The sequence below is a fragment of the Corylus avellana genome, chromosome ca8, assembly GCF_901000735.1.
Source record: "Corylus avellana chromosome ca8, CavTom2PMs-1.0".
Classification (NCBI taxonomy): Eukaryota; Viridiplantae; Streptophyta; class Magnoliopsida; order Fagales; family Betulaceae; genus Corylus; species Corylus avellana.
In genome coordinates this window covers 9208456-9228269 of record NC_081548.1, presented here as the reverse complement: position 1 = coordinate 9228269, position 19814 = coordinate 9208456, and the positions used below count along the sequence as shown (strand labels likewise).

At 34.0% G+C, this 19814-nt stretch overlaps 3 protein-coding genes across 5 annotated transcripts in view; 2 read left to right on the top strand and 1 right to left on the bottom strand.

The window, feature by feature from the left end:
• The first annotated feature begins 3660 nt into the window (after positions 1-3660).
• LOC132190680 (auxin-responsive protein SAUR71-like) lies at positions 3661-4197 on the top strand. Its single transcript, XM_059605721.1, has one exon. The coding sequence runs from the start codon at positions 3686-3688 to the stop codon at positions 4187-4189; it is 504 nt and encodes a 167-aa protein (XP_059461704.1). The 5' UTR covers positions 3661-3685; the 3' UTR covers positions 4190-4197.
• Positions 4198-4904: 707 nt separating this feature from the next.
• LOC132190016 (exosome complex exonuclease RRP46 homolog) lies at positions 4905-13774 on the bottom strand. 3 transcript variants are annotated; one of them, XM_059604888.1, is made up of 9 exons: positions 13565-13774; positions 10670-10790; positions 10272-10385; positions 9735-9835; positions 8913-8969; positions 7784-7856; positions 7639-7706; positions 6136-6268; positions 4905-5400 (listed from the first exon to the last, which is right to left on the bottom strand). In XM_059604888.1, exons 2-9 carry the CDS (start codon positions 10773-10775, stop codon positions 5285-5287), a joined length of 768 nt encoding a protein of 255 aa, XP_059460871.1. In that variant the 5' UTR covers positions 10776-10790; positions 13565-13774; the 3' UTR covers positions 4905-5284. The 3 variants fall into 3 exon arrangements, with proteins under 3 accessions (XP_059460871.1, XP_059460873.1, XP_059460872.1); XM_059604890.1 differs by having other exon boundaries at positions 8949-8969; XM_059604889.1 differs by having other exon boundaries at positions 10670-10787.
• A 2324-nt stretch (positions 13775-16098) lies between these two features.
• LOC132190145 (AIG2-like protein D) overlaps positions 16099-19814 on the top strand; it is a 6267-nt gene continuing 2551 nt past the window's right edge. Inside the window, exons 1-3 of the mRNA XM_059605045.1 lie at positions 16099-16276; positions 17595-17667; positions 19076-19168. Of these exons, the coding sequence (XP_059461028.1) occupies positions 16143-16276; positions 17595-17667; positions 19076-19168 (300 nt within the window). The 5' untranslated portion in view covers positions 16099-16142. The remainder of the gene's footprint in view (positions 16277-17594; positions 17668-19075; positions 19169-19814) is intronic.

The following is a 19814-nucleotide window of genomic DNA, read 5'->3' as shown; positions in this document are numbered from 1 at the left end:
GCTTTGTATTCCGTCGTATACTTTAAAAATGACAAAGTTTTTCTTCAAATTATTTCTCAATCCGACTATTTTAACTAAATATAGAAAATATATATAACTAAAAGTCTGTTTGGAATTGCGTTTGAGAAATCAAGTTTTTAAGTAAAAAAAAAAAACGTTTTTTTGGCAAAAGTTTCATTTTAAAGCTTTTTCTAAAAGTAGATTTTAATAATTTTTAAACTTTCTAGACACTTAAAAGCACTTTCAATTTTTTTTTATCAAATGAGTATTTTTTTTTTCAAACGGACTTTTTGAGTGTTAAAAGCACTTTTAAACTTTTTAAACGTAATCTCGGCTCTAAGTAATTCTTTTCAAATTTAATATTAATTTAAAAAAATTAATAAATAAATAGTACGTGGCAATACTCCACCACACTGTTTGACTTGGTCATGGGGTGGAGTGACAAGCTTCTCTCTCTCTCTCTCGTTATTGGCCTAAAATAAGATAAATTTAATTCTTTGTTGATGAAGTACGTCACATAGAGATTAATTAAATTAAATTAAACTAATGTGTGACCTCCCAATAATCAGAGCCAGCCATGTTGTTTTAGATCATTCCATTATTAAAGTTGTCTCTCTCCAGTCTCAATTAGTGGATTAGAGTGCGGATCACGTTGTAGGTTGTACGTACCATTTAATTATTGCTAATTAATCATTATCTTTTCTTTTTCTTTTTCCTTTTTTTTTTATAAGCTAAATCATTATCTATTCATCTGGCCAATTTGTATGATTCCGTACTACTACCCATGGTTCAACAACCAATAACCGAAAGCCACGTACAAATCATTACAAAGTTAACGCAACCAATCAGACAGACAATGCAATTGATTTTTTTTTTTTTTTTTTTTTTTTAATACTATACTTATTTCACTTAAACTTATACTCTAATTACTATGAGCATATATGGATCAGGATTACGTTTGAGAAATAGAGTTTTTAAATCAAAAAGAGTTTTTTGGCAAAAGCTTCATTTTTAAGCTTTTGCCAAAAGTGCGTTTTGGCCATTTTTAAGTTTTTTGAACCCTTAAAAGCGTTTTTAATTTTTTTATCCAACGAATACTTTTTTTTTTTTTCAAACAGGCTTTTTGAGTGTTAAAAGCACTTTTAGGACCCTTAAACGCAATCTCAAACAAACTCTATATCTCCCAAACTTAGTTGTTAAAAAAATAAAATAAAATAAAAATAAAAAAACTCTTTCACTAAGTTCCTTCTGTTAAAATTTTCTATTAAATTTAACGGTAAATGGGGTAACATGTTCTTTATGCTCTTATTATTTTTGTAAAAATATAATTATGCCCTTAACTTGAGGAAGAACAAAAAAAAAGGCCCATGGCAACATGGCCATGGGTCTCCTCCTATTGTGGGTTTTTTTTGGTGAAATGTTATGGCTCCTCTTTATATCTTTTGGGAGTTCTCCTGATTCTATGTAAATATTATTTTCTAAAAAAGCAGAAGAAAAAAACTTATCACATTGGTCCCTCATATTTATTTTAGAAAATAATATCCACAAAAATCAGGAGAACGTTAAAAGAAACTGTAACATTTTTCTTTTTATGTCATGAAGGGGTATTATTGTCATTTAAAAAAAATCATTTTAACAAAAGATTGTAACGAAAAGGGGCTAAGTAAAAATGATTAGTAATTTGAAGGTCAATTGCATTTTTTTTTTTCTTTTGAGTTTGAGGAAGATTGCAATTTGATAGCAAGTTTAATGGGTTAGTGAGTTTCTTTGTTTTTTTTGTTTTTTGTTTTTTTGTTTTTTTTGTTTTTTTTTTTGGTCGGTTTGCACATTTGAACTAGATAACAGACCAGCTTTTTTTTATTACTAAATTTAGAAACCAAAATTTTGCTAGTTGTATACAAAATTACCATGCTTAGTAATAACTGTTTGGGTTTGCGATTTCAATAAGTGCGATTTTTAAAATTGTGTTCTTAAAATGACCACTTTTTAAAATCGCACAGGCGTTTGATAAAACATGTTAAAATCGCACAGAATTTTTTCACGATTTTAAAATTTGCGTTTTTAAAATCGCAATCCAAAATACTCCAAAATTGCGATTTGGTTTAAAAACACAAATTATTTCTTTAAAACCGCACTCCCAAACGGGTTACACTACGTAGATTTTTTTTTTTTTTTTGCAAGATATAAACATAGATATGGGAATATAATGTATTCAATCAATTAACCATTTTATACATGATGGCGACTTTGATACCAAATTATACAAATTCCAAGTAAAATTCATTCTTAAAAATCGGTTTGCAATATCAGTGAAGATCGTTCAAGTATCAGTTTATTCAAGTTTGATTTGCTTATATGTAATCAGTGGAGATTGAGAATGATTTGTTTTTTAGTAATGGTATACACACCACTAACATTATCAATCAGCCATTAATTTTTTTTTTTTTTAAATAAAAAACAAGAGATGATCCAAGAATTGATTGTCAATGTCACATCATTAAAGTGGAATACAAGTGTGATATATAGCATTTTTCTTATTATTTAATGAACTATACGAAGCAAAACTTCTTGAAAAGCTAACATATAAGGATCCTTTCTATTGTAATTTCATTATCAAGATTTTATTTTGTTGAATCCGACATATATACATGATGTCAAGTCACTTAAAAAATTTTAGATGGTGTGATAATATATTTACCGCAAACATATACGTTAAATACAACAAAATAAAATATCAACTATTTATCGTGATAATATATTCATTATATAAAATATAAAATACAACAAAATAAAATCTTAACCGTTCCCTTCCTCTTCCCTTAACCATTCCCTTCCTCTTCCCTTCTAGTCAAGCTAAAACTCATTGATAATTGACTAGTTGGGGTGCCTATTAGTCATAGTTTTTCTTCCTTTATTAGGCCCCGTTTGGCAATAAATCACCAAAAGTCTAAATTTTTTTCAACTCCTTATTCGGCCCATTGCCAAAGGATAGAGTTTTCTTTTAAAATGGGTTAAAAGAATTTCCTTCAATCTACTTTATAAAAGTGACATATGTCCTTAAACATGTAAAAAACACATGCTTTTTAATAACATGGATAAAATTAGAATAAATTTTATTAAAAACTCATGTATATCTCACATATTATTAAAAAAAATATATGTTACTTTTATAAATTAAATTAAAAAAAAAATTTCTTTAGTTTGGAATAAAATACCGTATTTGTCAACAGTATTCATTAAAAAAAAGAGAAGGGGGCGTGGGGGGGGGGGGGCTTTTACTTCACATGGGATTTTCTTGAAGTCTTAAATACCTAATTCCAAGACCACCACGGCAGTTAAATCATAGCATTCAAATAAAGAGTTTTGAAAAGTACAATTGAATTGTACGAGGTCCATTGACTATTGGGGCAGTTTGCATTGGAAACCAAACAAGTCACAAAAATAACCAAAGATTAATATCATATTTTAATTTTACTCCTCAGAATCTCAGTACCCTGTCATTAATTAATGGTGAAAAAAAAAAAAAAACATGAAATCAACCGACATGGTCTACCAGATTAAACTGGAAAGCTAATTTCTAAATAAAATAAGTAATTTTTTTTATTAAAAATTATTTTTATATAATCACCTCTAAATCTCAGAATTTGGAGGTCCCAACTCCCAACCCTCTATAAATTGGAAACATATGCATCTGAAGTTGACAACAGCAAGCAAGAAACAGACACACCCCATCGCCATGGATTCAAAGAAGTCTAACAAAATCAGACAAATTGTTAGGCTTCAACAGATCCTCAAGAAGTGGAGAAAGCTTGCCAACTCCTCAAAGACAATGAGCAGAAGCAGCAGCAGCAGAAAGAGCATCAAGTTTCTGAAGAGAACACTTTCTTTATCCGAATCCTCCATCCCAAAAGGCTTCCTTGCCGTTTGTGTTGGAGAAGAGTTGAAGAGATTTGTAATACCAACAGAGTATTTGGATCATCATGCTTTTCATATTCTACTGAGACAAGCAGAGGAGGAATTTGGGTTTCAGCAGACAGGGGTTTTGAGGATTCCTTGTGATGTTTGTGTGTTTGAGAATATTTTGAAGATGGTGGAGGAAAAGAAGGAGGTGTTCTTCATGCAGGAATGCTGCTCATCAGAGAACCGGCTTACTCCTTCTCACCACCAGCAAAGCCCAATGTGCAGATAGCTTTTGGATTTTCCTTCTTTTTCTTTTTTTTTTTAATCTTTTTGACCCCCCATCATCATGTCATTTCTTTAGATGAGGCCATGTATGGGGAGAGAGAGTGAGAAAGTTAGAGAGAGATTTGAATAATAAGATGTAAAAGTTATTAACTTTTTGAGGATTAGTAAAGGATACCAAACAACTTGCATTTTATGTATCATGTATGATGTATCATCCATCCAAATGATGCATTTTCTGGCACCTATATATTGATGGTTAGTTACCGTGATTACAGCTATAGCAAATAAAGGAAGATTATAATGACACATCTGTACACAAAGAAAAACAAAAAATCAATTAAGTGATGAAATTGATCTGTGGTCCTTGTGCCTTGGTGAAAATATGGCTGGTTGATTTGAAGTGGAAATGTACGAAGTTTGAGCAATCAATCTCAATATGCTTGCTACGCTCATGAAAGACGGGATTTGCATCAATGTGAAGATCAACTTGATTATCACAATACAATATGGCTAGATGGGTATGTGAAACTAGAAGGTCATATAATAGATAAAATAACCACTTTAGTTCAAAGGAAGTGGGGCTTTGGCCCAATACTCGGCTTTGGCAGAAAAATGTGAAACGTATTGCGGTTTTTTTAAAAATAAATGTGAAATTAAAAGGAAAAAAAAAAAAAAATTGGAATACCGACACTGCAAGAATTAAAAGTTTGAAATTATGATTACAAAAACACTAATACTTCAGGAATAAGTACTGAAGTTCCCTTTATAATTTTTTTCAATCTTCTATATTTTATAAGTATATCCACCAATCAAAAATACAAACACATGTGACTAAGAAGAAGAGGAACATGATTCTTCATATAAATTGAATCTCCAAACACAATTTCGTCCGGAAGACCATACTTGTGAGATTGAAAACACCTACCAATACCAGACTACAACATGCGGTGGGGTTATAGTAGCAGCCATGAATATCTTTCACATAGGACTTCTTTCATCAGGTACAACTGCCACCATTTAGAAAGGATTGGCTTAAAAACCAGCACCAGTTAAACTTCCATTGAGATTGTCTGTAAATTACTCCCAATAACTTTTGAAATCACCCAGCTTTAGATGAGTCACTAGGGTTTTGCAGTGGCAAGCTCCTCCTGAGGAAAGCAGACATCTTAGCACTCGCAGCACGTCCTCGTTCAAGACATCGAAGATAATCATCCACTGGACCAGTTTTAAGCAAGAACCAAATTAGATCAATAATCAAAACTCTTGAACCCATAAAGAGACACACACAAACTTCTGAGACATAATCCTCTTCTGACCAAGTAAGAGAAATTTTTATGTAATATTGAAGAGCCTAAAATGAAGAGCGCCTGCTAATTAGACAAACTGTTGAAAATTCGGGTGGCTCAGGTTGGACTTCCAACATCTCAGAAATATGCCAACCTCTGTTAACCTAAGAGGGAGATATTAACCAGAAATTGTTCCAGGATTAGAAGTGTGAAATACTAATGACCAGTGAAGCCAATTTTCCAGCTTTCCTGGGAAAACCATTTCCTTGATCAACTAGATACCTATTGTTGACAAAAGTCTGGGAAATCTGTTGGGAATCAAGAATACAGCAGTTTGTCCAATAAATCAAGGATGAAGTTGACTTGATCAGGATGGGAAATTGCATCTGCCCTTTTAAATTATAACTCCTGGAAAATCAGTTTCACCAGACCATTGGAATAAATATACAATTGCCCTCAACCATTAATTACTAAAGGCTGGTAAGGAGATGAGGCCAATTGAACTAACGTGTAACTAAGATTTAACTCATTCAAAATTAGGAGTAAAGAAAAGCTGAGCTCACACAAAGAAGAATGCTAAGGAAACATTGAATACCCAGAAAAAAGACTAGTAAATCTTCAAGATTAAGAGATGAAACAAGATTCCTGTAAGTGTTACAGATACCTGACATTGCACCCTGGGTAACAGATGTGATAATTGCCTGTTCCACTGGCTCCCCTTCCACCTTTAATGATCCTTCCGGGAGGATAGAGAGAGTCAAGTTCGGAAAGACCAAATATGCAAATGCTTTCGTTTTCTGCAAACATAAGACAAATTAAGGGTGACATATTTTAAGTATAAACCAAAGAAGCCCAATATTGAAAATGTCCGTCTTTAAATCTCAAAACATAACGTATGCATAGATTTCTTGTCACAGTAGAGAAACCACAACTGTGCAAACAGATTACCTAAGAGTATATTTACAATGTAATGAGTTTTTCAATTTTAGGTTAAGATTTTAGACACTTTGGGAATGATGCAGACAATAACAAGAGGATGCATTTAAAAAGGCACAACAATATGAATTAGGGTGCTGATATTTCTGCATCATTTTTTGCTGCTTCCACGCCCTCAATAACCAGTCGATCATATGAACAAAAATAACCTTCAAACAGTATCATCCTTCATCTCTTCTTGTTTTCCCGCCTCCCACAACCACATGCTCACCAACCCAACCATCTACTCAAGCTCAGCTTTCAACCCAGACTCCAATCCCCTTAATGTGGTGAAGAAATCTGGCAGCGAGTGACTGAGCACTGGAAAACGTGTGCACCTCCACTCACCAAACATCAACTCCAGCACCACTCTCAAAAGACAACCGTATCCACCAAATCAATGACAAGCACAGATCCTACTTCCTTCATTTTGAACACAATCTGTAATTTCGCTTGCAAATCAAGGGAAATTTTGGCCAGAATGCCTCAAAGAACTCGAGACTAGCAGAGTGCCAGGGTTCACAATGTGCAGGCAAGCATACCGTGAATGCATTTGCATTCGACTAACTTAAAAAGACAATACCCTCTCTGTACTGCCCACTTTGAATCATGATTCTGCAAAATCCACCTTCCTTCACAAACTTTCTATGAATAGAAGTTACCTGCTTTGATAATCATACAGGATACTTCGAGGTTGAAGGTGGTTTGAGCAGAATAGATCCTCAAAGGTGAGCCTTTTGATATCACTTTTATGTTCAGTCGCCGAGAAAGAGAAAGAAAAAGAAAAGAAATTTACCTCAGGCTAGAAGAAATTTTGGAATAAAACAAAAAGTGATCTTTTAACTTTTTTATTTGTTAGTCTCAGTAGAGTGGTGGTGCTCTTTTTTCTCAGCTTAAAATTAAGATTCAAACTGGTCTAAATGAAACAAATCTTCAAATGTCATGTTTTTGGCATTTGTTCTCTGTTTGATTGCTGAGAAAGTGTTAGGAAAAGAAAACAAACAGACAATTTGTTTATTTTAGTTTGATTTGTACTCTAGCATTTTCAGCAATATACTAAAATTTGTTTTACCAAAACCATTGATGAGGGTGCAGAAGCAATAAAAAAAAATTAAAAAATAAAAATAAAAAAGATAAAATATCAGAACCCTAAGAAGTACTATAAATGGAAAGCAAGAAAAAATATAATCACCTGTTCTTCTAGCTTGGTGGGATCCAGTAAAACGCATCCACTATCTGCTAAACAACAACATATTGCAACTGCCAATAGCAGTTTAAAACTGTCAGCACACACTCATCGAAGAGAAACATGGAAGATAACCATAATTATTTATTACCAGCAAGATGTTTTAGAGGAATTCCAGCATCAACAAGGGCAGCACATGCCGCATTGATGGCACATGGGAGAAGCTACGCAAAAAATTTAGTAAAGGAGTTTTTCATCACATTGACATAGAAAAGCAGACAACAAATAATAAGATGGTGGTGAAGCTGGAAAATCCTACAAGGCATAGGTGATTTTTCTTTTTCTTTTGTCTTCTCTTTCCTCATGATAAGTGCCTAGATCAAGGAAATTGATGTCTCACGGTAATAAAGTTAAGACCTTGTGTTCCTCCATGGCACTAAAATGGCACTAGTCAACCAATTGAACAGTCAATACAAAATGAATTGTATATTTGGTACAAGGACTGGGCTCCGTACCAAAAAAAATATAAAAATATTATCTCCTCCATGAAAAAGTACCTTAAAATATAAGAGGTAAATGAAATGGAGGTGCAACAATAACATTTTCTGTGTGAAGCATATCAAAACGAGTCAAATCCAAGGGACCTCCAAACACCCCTTCACAAATGAAGCTTTTAAGTACAAATTTCCAGGGAAAACAGGACAAATTTTAAAAGGTTAAAAGAGACGCTCAGTCAAGTCATTTAACCTTTTCCACAGGATGTATGAAGGTCCTCAATAAAAGAAAAATATAAAATATAAAGCAAAATGTAACCCCCCCCTTAATGCAAATCTTAATGAGGACTTTTAAAGCATAAAAATGAATGGTAGCATTTGTAGAATAGAAGTTCCACAAAGGTATGCAAAGATTTACATGGAGGCAATATTAGTTAAAGTTGTCAATTATATTCCAATGACTACTTTGGCTTGCCTATAGGAAAGGAAAATACAAACCATATATATGCATGCATGTGTATATTGTTCCTTTTAATCACAAATCAAATGGTCAATGTCTTACTTTGACCATACTAACCGTTAAATATTAATAAAAGTAATTTTACAAAACTGAACCAGGCCGAAACATAAATGTTGGCTGAAAGGAAGGGAGCAAAATAGACTGAATTTTTTAACAAAATGGAATAGAAGGTTGGTGGACTGGTTTACTCGCCAGTATGAAATATCCAGCCAAAGTAGAATAAAATTGATAACTATCATCATATCAAATCTCCAGAAACTGCTAACCATATTATGTGAAAGATGCATAACCATGAAGGATACAGAACCATCATCGTTGACAACCTGCAACAGAAACATAAAAAACTCAGATATGGTACTGTAATTAGATGAAAATATTTCAATAGTAGCTTCAAAAAGGTACACATCAACACCTAAGGTATTTGAAGAATGAGCCCCTTAACTCAGTTCTGAGCTACAACAGACACTGTTAAGAGATGCAGATGAATGATAGCCTATACCCTTTCTATTTACTTGTTAGCATGATGGGTAAATAGAAACTGCCCCAACCACACCCCCCCCCCCGGGGGTCAGTTTTGGGGGTAGTCAACTGATACAAACCTTGAACTCACCCATGAAAACTGGCTTGCAAGGAAAGAGTACCCAATAACTTATATAAACATGGTTAAGATTCTACTCAAGTCATGTGGAACACTTAGGATCGTGATATACTACCACACTCCGCAACTAACATCCACAGCGGTCCACTCTATCTAATAGGTCGTCTCCCTCCATGACTCGAACCCAATACGTAGTGCTTGGTTTTGATACCAAATGATACAAGCCTTATGCAAAACTCACCTTGAAAACCGGCTTACAAAGAGAGTGTCCAAGAGCTTTAGACATATGGTTAAGATTGTACTAAAGCTATGTGGGACACTTCGGACACTTAGGATCATAATGTTACGATATAGAAAATACAAGACTAACAACACTAAGGTCACCTATTCAGAACCACAGTCATTATGTAGCCATGACTAAGGAACAGCCAAAGCAACACAAGGTCCAAGAAAAGGCAAAAATATGTCCACAAAAACCAAACCAACTTACCTGAACAATAACAGATGTGGTGGTATTTGGATTGATAGTCAAAACGCAAATGCTTTGCAAAGTCCTCTTCACTATCATCTCATACTCCTTTTCAGGTTTTCCTGAACCACAGCGAAACACACAAGTTCAAATGACAGGAGTCGTATAAGCCACACCTTGAACCAGAGGTCACTGTTTGTATTCCAAATCCCATTAACATGTTTATTCATATGAAACCCCTCGTCCACTGAAAAATGACTGATTCCCATCTTCATGAAGTGGCAAACCCAAAGCAAGGATTCATGTGACTTAACTGGCTTCAAGCAAGATATTTACCACCAATTAAATGCTAAACTAAAACTCCTGCATAAATTGTCAACCACATTAATTTTGATATTTCTAGATAATTACAATATCCCAGTTCCCATCGAAGTTACATGTTGAGAAAACAACCACATTAAGTAGGCACATTTTGAAACTTTTATTGTAAGCATATTATAGTAATGGCAGTATTAGCCAAATGCAAAGTTGGGTAACAAAAGTTGATAGAGAACTCACCAATTTGCCCTGTCTTAGGCTTCCAAATCACTTCAATGCAAGCCTTCTCAGGGTTTTCGTTCTTCTTTGTTCCGGCTTTTGGTCCATAAACTGCAGCAAGAACTTTGGTGTCTCCTAAAAAACAAGCATTACCAACCCAAAAAAATAAATAAAAATGGTAAGATGTGATACCCCAACCCAAAAAAAAACCAACACAAAGTAACTAACTAAAAGTTAGCAAAAACAACTTCAAAACCAAAAAGGAAAATAAATAAATAAAAAAGGACCCAAACCCAATAAGAAATGTGATAAAATACATAGGACTAGAATGACAAGATAAGCCAAGACAACAGATTATTGAAAAATTCCCAGCAAAAGAAAAATTCAAACAATTAAAAGCAAAAAAGAAAAAGATTTACCCTGAGACCAACTGGCAGAGCCATGTGCACGGTTGAGGATGTTGCGGGAGCAAGCGAGTGGTCTCAACTGGTTTGCTGTACGCCCATCTACTCTATCTATTTCCATTGTCCAATTAATCTTCTAACGTTCAAACCACAACCACAAAATCAATTGTCTTCAACAGCAAAATACCATCAAATTTACCCAAACCCAAAAAATACAAGGAAAAGCAATTGTGGAACAACTACAAATTTGAAACCATCACGTAATGAATAAAATGGTAGTAAGGTGATTTTCGGAGATTTTCAAAAGAAAAATTGTAGAACATAACATAGCTTGGAGAAAAGATAAGTTATTTGTTTTATTTTACTTAGGCCAGATAGTTAATACAGGCATTAGGCATAAAAATTTTGAAAGTCCTTTGCCATACCAAGCCCAACCAAAGAAACAAGACACATATTTAGCATAAATGATTGCATAACATGGGGTTACACATACAACATGACACAGAAAAACAGAACGACTACTAATCTGTATAACATAATACTTTGTCCATGTCAAGATTATTGTTGTGTCTCTCCAAGATCTGCCCTAATCAACAAGACAATACAACTTTCTATATCAAGATCTATGACAGTTTGGAGTCATTGAGAGAGAGAGAGAGAGAGAGAGAGAGAAAAAAAAAATAAATAAATAAAAGTCACCATATTACCTCTCTTCCAATAGCGTGTCAATCAAAGAAAATAAACCCCTTAAAATCTGTTCCAAGAACATGTTTTAAGGCTACGTACTGGGGGTGATAATTCATGTTCGCATATCGTGTTCAAGTCATTTCGAAGCACAGGTATAACTCTAACTCAACCCATTTGATTAAAATGGTCAAACCTCTCAATTATAACCTGCTAATTTTGTGTCGGATTTGGGAGTCATAAAAATTGCCAGCCCTAAATATTGCATGTCGGGTTCGAATCACATCGAGACATGAGTATAAGACTATATAAGTCAACCTTAACCCGACCTACTTAATTACGATGGTCAAACCCCTCACCCTAACTCACTTATTTTGTGTTGGTTTGTGTCAGGTACTTATATAAAAAATTAGCAATCCTGCTACCAACAACCCTTGCATCCAACATTTATAATGGTCACAGAATCTTAACAAGTAACAAGGAAATTGACAATGCTTTTGCATATGCTTTCTTCATGTGCCCTGATACAATCAGTGAAGCTCTTCAACAGGTAAGTTATAAAAAATAAAAATAAAAATAAAAAAATAAAAAATAAAAACTGTCCGCAGCAGCAGACATGTAAGATTAGCAAACAGCTAATGTAGGACTTGGGGAAAAAACAAATAAATAAAAATACAGCTACAGTCATTTTTTTGAGATTTTATCTGAAAATCATTAGCTTTGCTGATGATGAAATTGTAGACCATATTTCCGCTTATTTCTGGCTATCTAGATTTGGTCATGAATTTTCCAAAAGAATGCACTATTAACTTTCTGCATGAGATAATACATTTCTTCTGTGCATCTCTCTCACCAACTTTGGATGACAAAAAGGTAAGATTCATTGGAGATTGGCTTCAATAGCAACATTGGGCACATTTGAGAGCAGAAGCTAAACAGAATGCTTGAGAATGTTTATTTTTTTACTATTATGGTTTGGCAACCTCAACTTGGGACCCTATCAAGGTTTGGTTCTCTCGCAGATTGGCCGAGACTAGCAAGCCACGCCTTCTTCATACTAGACTAAGAGAGAAAACTTGCAGAAAGACAAGGCTGGATTGTTGTACCCATGGACAACCTTCCAATTCAATTTTTAACCAGAAAATTAATGAAATTTTGGCTTGATGTTCTTTACAAGAAGTGTGATGGTATCATTGTCTTTGCTCTCTCCACTTGATGTAAATTCATCAAAAGAAAGCTCCTTTCCATACTTTACGAGACAAGAGAATGTTCATTTCCACAGGGAAAGTAATAGGGCATCTACCTAAACCAAATAAACCTAATGTTACAATATTTTCCACAAGTATTCAATTTTACCATCTGTTAACATGTTCCCCACAAGGTAGAAAAGAAAGTGAGCCCACTGATCCAAAAATTAAGCTGAAATGGGCATTTGAGTCGCTCATTTTGCTTTCACAGGCATATTCATGGTTGCTACTCACTTATGTTCAAGGTTGGATAAGCAGAGGTTCCATTTACACATACACAAGTAAACACCCGTTAACAAGTATTAAGTATTTTGAACTCTTAAGTTGTGGAAGAGCAAAAATATGTTCATCATCAACAAGCACAATAAAGACAACAACAGAATCACTGCAAAATCACATTAGGGGGCAGCAGCATCACATTGATTTATTGACATCATTTCATAACTTCAGAAAGTATCAAAAGCAAATGTTTTCGCAAAATCGAAGACGTGGATCACAAAATTATATTAGCAAAATTAAATTTTAAAAAACTGGAAAGGAAAACAGCAAGTATTCCTGAAACAAAATAAAAAACAGGCCATCCTCAACCATTCTTGGCACTGCAAATTGGTACTTAGAAATTACAAACTCGCTTCGTATCGAATGAGTATTATTACAAACAAATAATTTTTCTTTCTTTTTTTTCTTTTTTTTGAATAAATGATAATCTATTATAAACCAAACAAGTATGAACACTGTAGAGACTCAAAACCAGAAAAACGAGAGCAACAAGGCAGAGAACAAGCTTCAAAGCCAAACTAACTCAAACTCTCAAACGCACTAAACAGACTCCTTCAAAACCAGAAAATAGCAGACAAAACAAAACTTTACAAACAAATAATTACCCCTCAACAACAAAACAACGAGAAAAAACAAAAAAAAAAAATCAACAGCACAACAATATAACAAATAAAAAATAAAAATGTGATCTTTCTCTTACCTTTGGTCGATTTGTCGAGAATCTGTAGCTAGAAGGCGCGGCTGTCTTACCGTGAGCAACGCCGTGCGGTGGTGCGGTGGCCCGGAACGTTGGCGTAGTGAAAAAGGTTCTCAGAGAGAGATTTTAGAGAGAAAAATATTAGGGCGAAAATACATTAAGGTTAGAAGATGGAGTCCTGGTGTGGAATTTTCCCGCTGCGCAAAAAGACTCCTGAAAATTTAAGTTAATAAAAAAAAAATTAATGTTCTTAATCAATATTCATGTTAAATGATCGCTTTAAAAAATATGAAAAATTACTGTTTACCCTAAAAGTTTACAGCGTACCAAAATTTCAATTTTTGTAATTCACCTTCACAAAGTTTCAATTTTTTCAATTTGACCAATATTATCTCAAAATTCTCATAGTGCCCCTAATTTTTATTTTTTATAAAAAAAATAAATAAATTTGAGAGTACAAAAATGGATAGATGGCGTAGCCACCCCAAATTTTTTTTAACATTTTTTATAAAAAAATAAAAAATAAAAAATTAGTAGTAATATGAGAAGTTTTGAATATAATTGGTTAAATTGTAAAAATTTAGAACTTTGGGGGTGGATTACAAAAATTGAAACTTTGATGTTCGAATTGAAAAACATTCTCAACTTTGAGAGGTAAACTGTAATTTTCCCTAAAAAATAATTAAATTAATAAAAAAAATAAATACAAAATAAATACAAACTATGACGTTTTATTTTCATTAAAATCATCTAATGAACATATTGAAAACCTAAGATGAAACGACAAAGGTTGAGATTTAACGAAAACAATTTCTAACCGGGATACTTTAGTAAGGCCCCTTGAACTTCCACCCGATTTTACAGACCCTCCCTGAAGTTCCAAATCTCTCATTTTGAACCCCTAAACTTCCATTTGCTCTCACTTTAGACCCCTTTGTTAGTTTTTAACGTTAAAGTCAAACTGTCTGACTTTTTATGCCCATTATATCCTACTCAGCCCACTTGAAATTCTAAAAATGCCCAAAACTACACTCACTTCAGCCTAAAACGACACCGTTTTGAGCATTAAAATTATTATTTTTTTCTTTAAAAAGAAAAAGAAAAGAAAATGCAAAACATTAAAAATATTGAAAAACTTAAAATAAATAAATAAAAAACCAGCCGTTTTGGGCATTAAAATTGGTTTTTTTTTTTTTTTTAAAAAGATGGCTTCAGCCACCTAAAAAAAAAAAGGGATGGGGGCTTGGGGTCCAGGAAACTTTGGGAGTGGTTTTGGGTTTTGGGAGGTTTGGGGGTGACGAGGGGTTTAGGCTGACCTAACAGTATGGGGAAGGCGTCTGGCCACCAGTGGCCATTACACCAACCCATTTTTTTTTTTTTTTTTTTTTTTACCTTCAGCACGATTTGTTTTTTTTAAATTAAAAAAAAAATTTGCTTTATCTTTTTTTATTTTTTAAAATAATAATAATAATTTTAATATCTAAAACAACGTCGCTTTAGGCTGGGTGGGTGTTGTAGTCTTGAGGCCCAAAACAATGTAATTTTAACGTAAGGATATAATGGGTATAAAAAGTCAAACCGTTTAATCTAACGTTGAAAACTAACAGAGATGTCCAAAGTGAGAGCAAATAGAAGTTCAGGTCTAAAATGAGAGATTTGAAAGTTTATGAGGTCTGTAAAATCGGGTGAAAGTTCAGGAGGCCTTACATAAGTTTCCCCATTTCTAACCAAACTGTGTCGTTTTACTTTCATTAAAATCTACTAAAGCTAACATTTGACTTGACGCCGTCTAATTCTTCACAGACTTCACCCGAGCTTCTCAAACTGAATAGTTATCACTGATCTTCTTTTTCTTTCAAAATTAATCATGCAAGGCCAAGTTATCATGCAACTTGCAAGCCCAAGTTTTGGACTGCCATTTTCAGATTAATCTCTATTCAGAGATCGCCGGAGGAATGGTGCCAATCAGCCCCAGAACCTTCTCTTCTCCCCCTTTCCCTCATATCTCTCTCTGAACCCTCCCACGCAGACAGTGGCCGGCGTCTCTCCTCCCTCAATCTTCTCCAACTCCCAACCCATCTTTCTCTCTAAAATCTCTTCCTTTCTCTCTCTAAACCCATTCACTCACGCTTCAAAATCCATCCTCAAATCATCACCAAATCAACACCCATCACAACTGAACGAGAGCGAAAAAAAAAAATTAAAAAAACGAAGAAAAATAATACAAGAAATTTCTTTACCTTCTTTCTCTTCAGCTTCTTCTTCTTCTTCTCTCTCTCTCTCTCTCTCTGTGTGGTTGAAAGGCAGCACAACGAAACGGGTTTTGCAAGAGAGACGGCGTTAAAGCGTGTTTAGGTTATGAGCCGTCAGTTGTTTTAACAACATATGCTGAAGTTAAAAGTTTTTTGGTTAAATCTCAACCTTTATTTTTTGTTCTATTTAATCCCAACCGTTGGGAGATTTAACTGCTAAAAGCATCCTATTTTAATCATCATTTTTTACTGCATCAGGACCGCCCATTATATATATATTTTTACCGTGTTGCTGGGAGCAATAGGAGAAACAGAAAGAGCGACAAAAAATGAGTGCGAGTTGTGTGACTCAGTCTCAGAGCGTTCACAACGTCTTCGTGTACGGCAGCCTCCTTGCAGACGACGTCGTCAAGGTGCTCCTGAAGCGTATCCCTCCATCATCATCCGCCAGCCTCAACGGCTTGTCAGTCTTTCCCACACACTCTTTGTTCTCTTTTTGCTTGATTGGCTGTCTACTTTCTTATAACGCACGTGCTAAATTACTCTTGTTTCTCTGTATACAATTCCCAATTATGTGGAATTGGTAACGGGACAATAATCTCCAGTGATTTATTTGGATCAATATGAACTTTATCCCGTTATTTGACTTAGAATTTGTATAAAATTGTTTCTGCCTTTTAAATATTAACGGACAGAAACAAATATAGCGGACTGATCTGGTTTGGTTTGGTTTTTCAAGTCTATTTCTAGTCATGCATCGATTTCTTGATTGCCATTTAGTGTTTTTAAAGGCTAAATTGTGAGTTTAAAGGCCATGCCGTGATTTTATCAAACCCTTAACTACGTTTTAACAAATCACATTCTCAAATTGTACAATTTGAAATCGTTATTTTTTAAATCGCACATTTTGAAACCTCAACGTGAACGGACCCTACATATAGGTACATTTTCATATATATCAAAAAAAGTATACTCAGAATATGTCTAAACATGGTTCAACATGGATTATCTTCTCCTATATGGCAAAAAGTTTTAACATTTGGGATAGATAACTTTGGATTTTGAACACTTCCCTCTTAAATATATGTATCCATAGTGGATGGATTGCTCGTAACTTGCTTATGCTTTGAAACATGAACATGAAAGTTTAAGAACCTATTATTGTACGGACAATACACAAAATCTGTGAAAGTGTGAAATTTCTTAAAATACATTGATCATAATTGATATTCTTCAAACATTGCAGCTAGAAAATACCCACTTGTCAGAAATAGTCCTAAATATTGCTCTGGCTTCAACCTTAAGGTTGATGGTAAAGCCTTGAGTTTAATAGTGAGCTTTGATTTTTTTTTTTTTTTTTTTTTTTGTTCTAGTCATTAATTTCTATTTGGTTTTATTCTTTATAAATTTGTATGTAAAGATGAATATTCTCTTTGTGAGTGTGCTATTTTGTTTAGATATATTGGAGTGGCTGCTTCTTATATCTTTATTTCTCTCTTTTGTATTGCTGCTTGGTGGTTGGCATGGTTTCTTAGTTGGCTGCTTCATTCTGAGTTAGCTTCCCTAGGCTTTGTTTCTGGTTTGGTTTGCTTGGCAATGAAGCATATGCATACCGATTTCTTGTGTAATATGACTGCAGTGACCCTTCCATCATCGTAGCATTGTTGTTGGTGGTGGTGCTGTTGTCATTTTAATAAAGTCAGTCTTCTCTCCTTTGATGGTCCTTATTGTACATTATTTGTTTGCTGACATTAGTATTGTTTTGGTTTTGAACCTGTTAGTCATAGATTTAGCGTCAAAGGACGTGTTTATCCAGCTATTCTTCCTGTGGAGAATAAGAAAGTTACAGGAAAGGTATTTATAATGACTCATTTCATTTTAATGGCTGCCTGGCATTGTTTGCTTTGAGTAATTGTACCACTTCTATGTCTGTTTGATTGAAATCCATTCATGCTTTTACATATTTGTTTAAATAATAGTTTTCGAGAATTTAGATTACATTATTCATTGTGCGTCTGAGTAGGATTTCTTTTCGTTGAAAGTAGTCAGTAGTTTTCTTACAATTTATCAAAACAATAGCTGGGGGATTTGGAATTTTTGGTAGATTAGGTAAGCCTTCTGCCATATGACCAAAAAAAGAACAAAAAAAAAAAAAGAAGAAGAAAAAAAGGAATATGCCTATACTGAATCAAGAGAGGAAAACTATATCTTTGAAGCTAGAAGTCAAAATCATATCTTTCTAATCAATGTGTAGACTTCTTGTACCCCACCTTGACTAAGGATTGGGATTTCTGGGTGAGAAAGATTTGTTTAATTAGATGATTTAATCTACTGAAGCAGATAAAGTAATAAGTGCTAGCTTAGATTCCAAAACAACTTCACTGATCTCTTCAACTTGTTGAAAAGCACTTGTTATCAGATTGTACAACCTTTCCTGAAACAGAAGGGTCGTTAGGTTACCTCTAGCAATTCTTTAGGTCTTCAATTTTGATTCATTTGGGTAGAGCCACTGGAAATAAGAGAAAAGTGAAAACCTCTTATGGCATCAGCAATTACCTTGGTAGACAAGGTCAACAAAAGTATTCATATTCTATCAATCTGCAGTATGTATTCTTTGATTCGAAATGAGGTGCTTTTAACTTCAAATATTTCTTTCTTTTCTTTTCTTTTTTGTTTAGACAATATAATGAAATGAGTTGGAGTATAATACAACTGATAATTGTTGCATGATGGGCTGGCCTTGGTGATAGATGTGCTTATGTGGGTACTTCTAGTGCAGTTCCTAAATTAACTGGGAAGCTTGCGCATTCCATAAAGTTCTATTAATCCTCCATTTTCAATTGAAATATAGTTACTTCATATTTCATTTGAATAATATGAATGTGCCCATTCACTTTGTGTGATGTTTCAGTTTGACTGTCACTGTTCCCATTCTTATTCTACTGGCCATGATGCTACTTGCTCCATTTTAAGTTGGTTTGTCTGAACAGGAGGGGAAAAGCTATATGTTTGAGCACCACTTATTGCCATTTACTTCACATGAGTTCTTATGCCACTTTTGTCCCAAATCCCTGAATGTACTACAAGAGCATTTATCAGACTGTCTAGTTGTGTATTACTCCACATCTGTTTGGGAATAATAGTTAAATTGACTTCTCAAGTCTAACCCATATTTATGAACACATTTATTTCTGAAAAGTTCATACCCTTCTATGATAACAATACGTAATAATTAATTTGATTAATTGTTTCATTTCCGCAGGTCTTATTTGGTATCACAAATCCTGAATTAGATATTTTAGATACTTTTGAGGATGTTGAGTATGAAAGGAGAACTGTTGAGGTTTCCGTGACGGTGAGTATAATTGAAATTGATTGCTTCTGTGCATCGGTTATAATTATGAAGGTTTTTGTTCCTTCCACACTTTGGCAACCTCACTCCAAAGTCTAGTTATAAGCATTAACTTGTTGGTAAGATTTATCAATTTATTTGTATAATCAGTCTATTTTTGGCAACCCACTTAATTGTACTGTTATCATTATGTACAACATCTTTATAAAATAATAATAATAATAATAATAATGGTAAATAAGGCACCACTTAATTGTACTCTTATCTTTATGTACAATTGTTATTAGCTTATTGTGTAAATAAGTTTTCGAGGAAACTTCAGTAAGCCCCCCCTGAACTTTCAGTCGATTTGACAAGTACCCCCTGAATTATCAAAACTCTCACTTAGGCCCTCTGAACTTTAGTTTGCTCTCACTTTGGACCCTTCTGGTAGTTTTCATCGTTAAAGTCAACCAGTTTGACTTTTTATGCCCATTTTACCCTAACCCCAAAACTACACCGTTTTGTGCCTTAAAACTACAACACCTACCCAGCCCAAAACGACGTCCTTTTAGGCATTAATTTTTTTTTTTTTTTAAACAAAAATATTAAAAAAAAAAAAAAAAGAAAGAAAGAAAAAGAGGAGCCACCCCTCCCTTGGCCAAAAATG

Coding starts and splice junctions, on each gene's coding strand:
- LOC132190680 (XM_059605721.1), top strand. CDS start 3,686: ATGCATCTGAAGTTGACAACAGCAAGCAAGAAACAGACACACCCCATC.
- LOC132190016 (XM_059604888.1), bottom strand. CDS start 10,775: ATGGAAATAGATAGAGTAGATGGGCGTACAGCAAACCAGTTGAGACCA. Junction 9,836..10,271: donor GCCTAAGACAGGGCAAATTG/GTGAGTTCTCTA, acceptor GCTGTGGTTCAG/GAAAACCTGAAAAGGAGTAT. Junction 7,857..8,912: donor TGCATCTTTCACATAATATG/GTTAGCAGTTTC, acceptor TTTTTTGCGTAG/CTTCTCCCATGTGCCATCAA.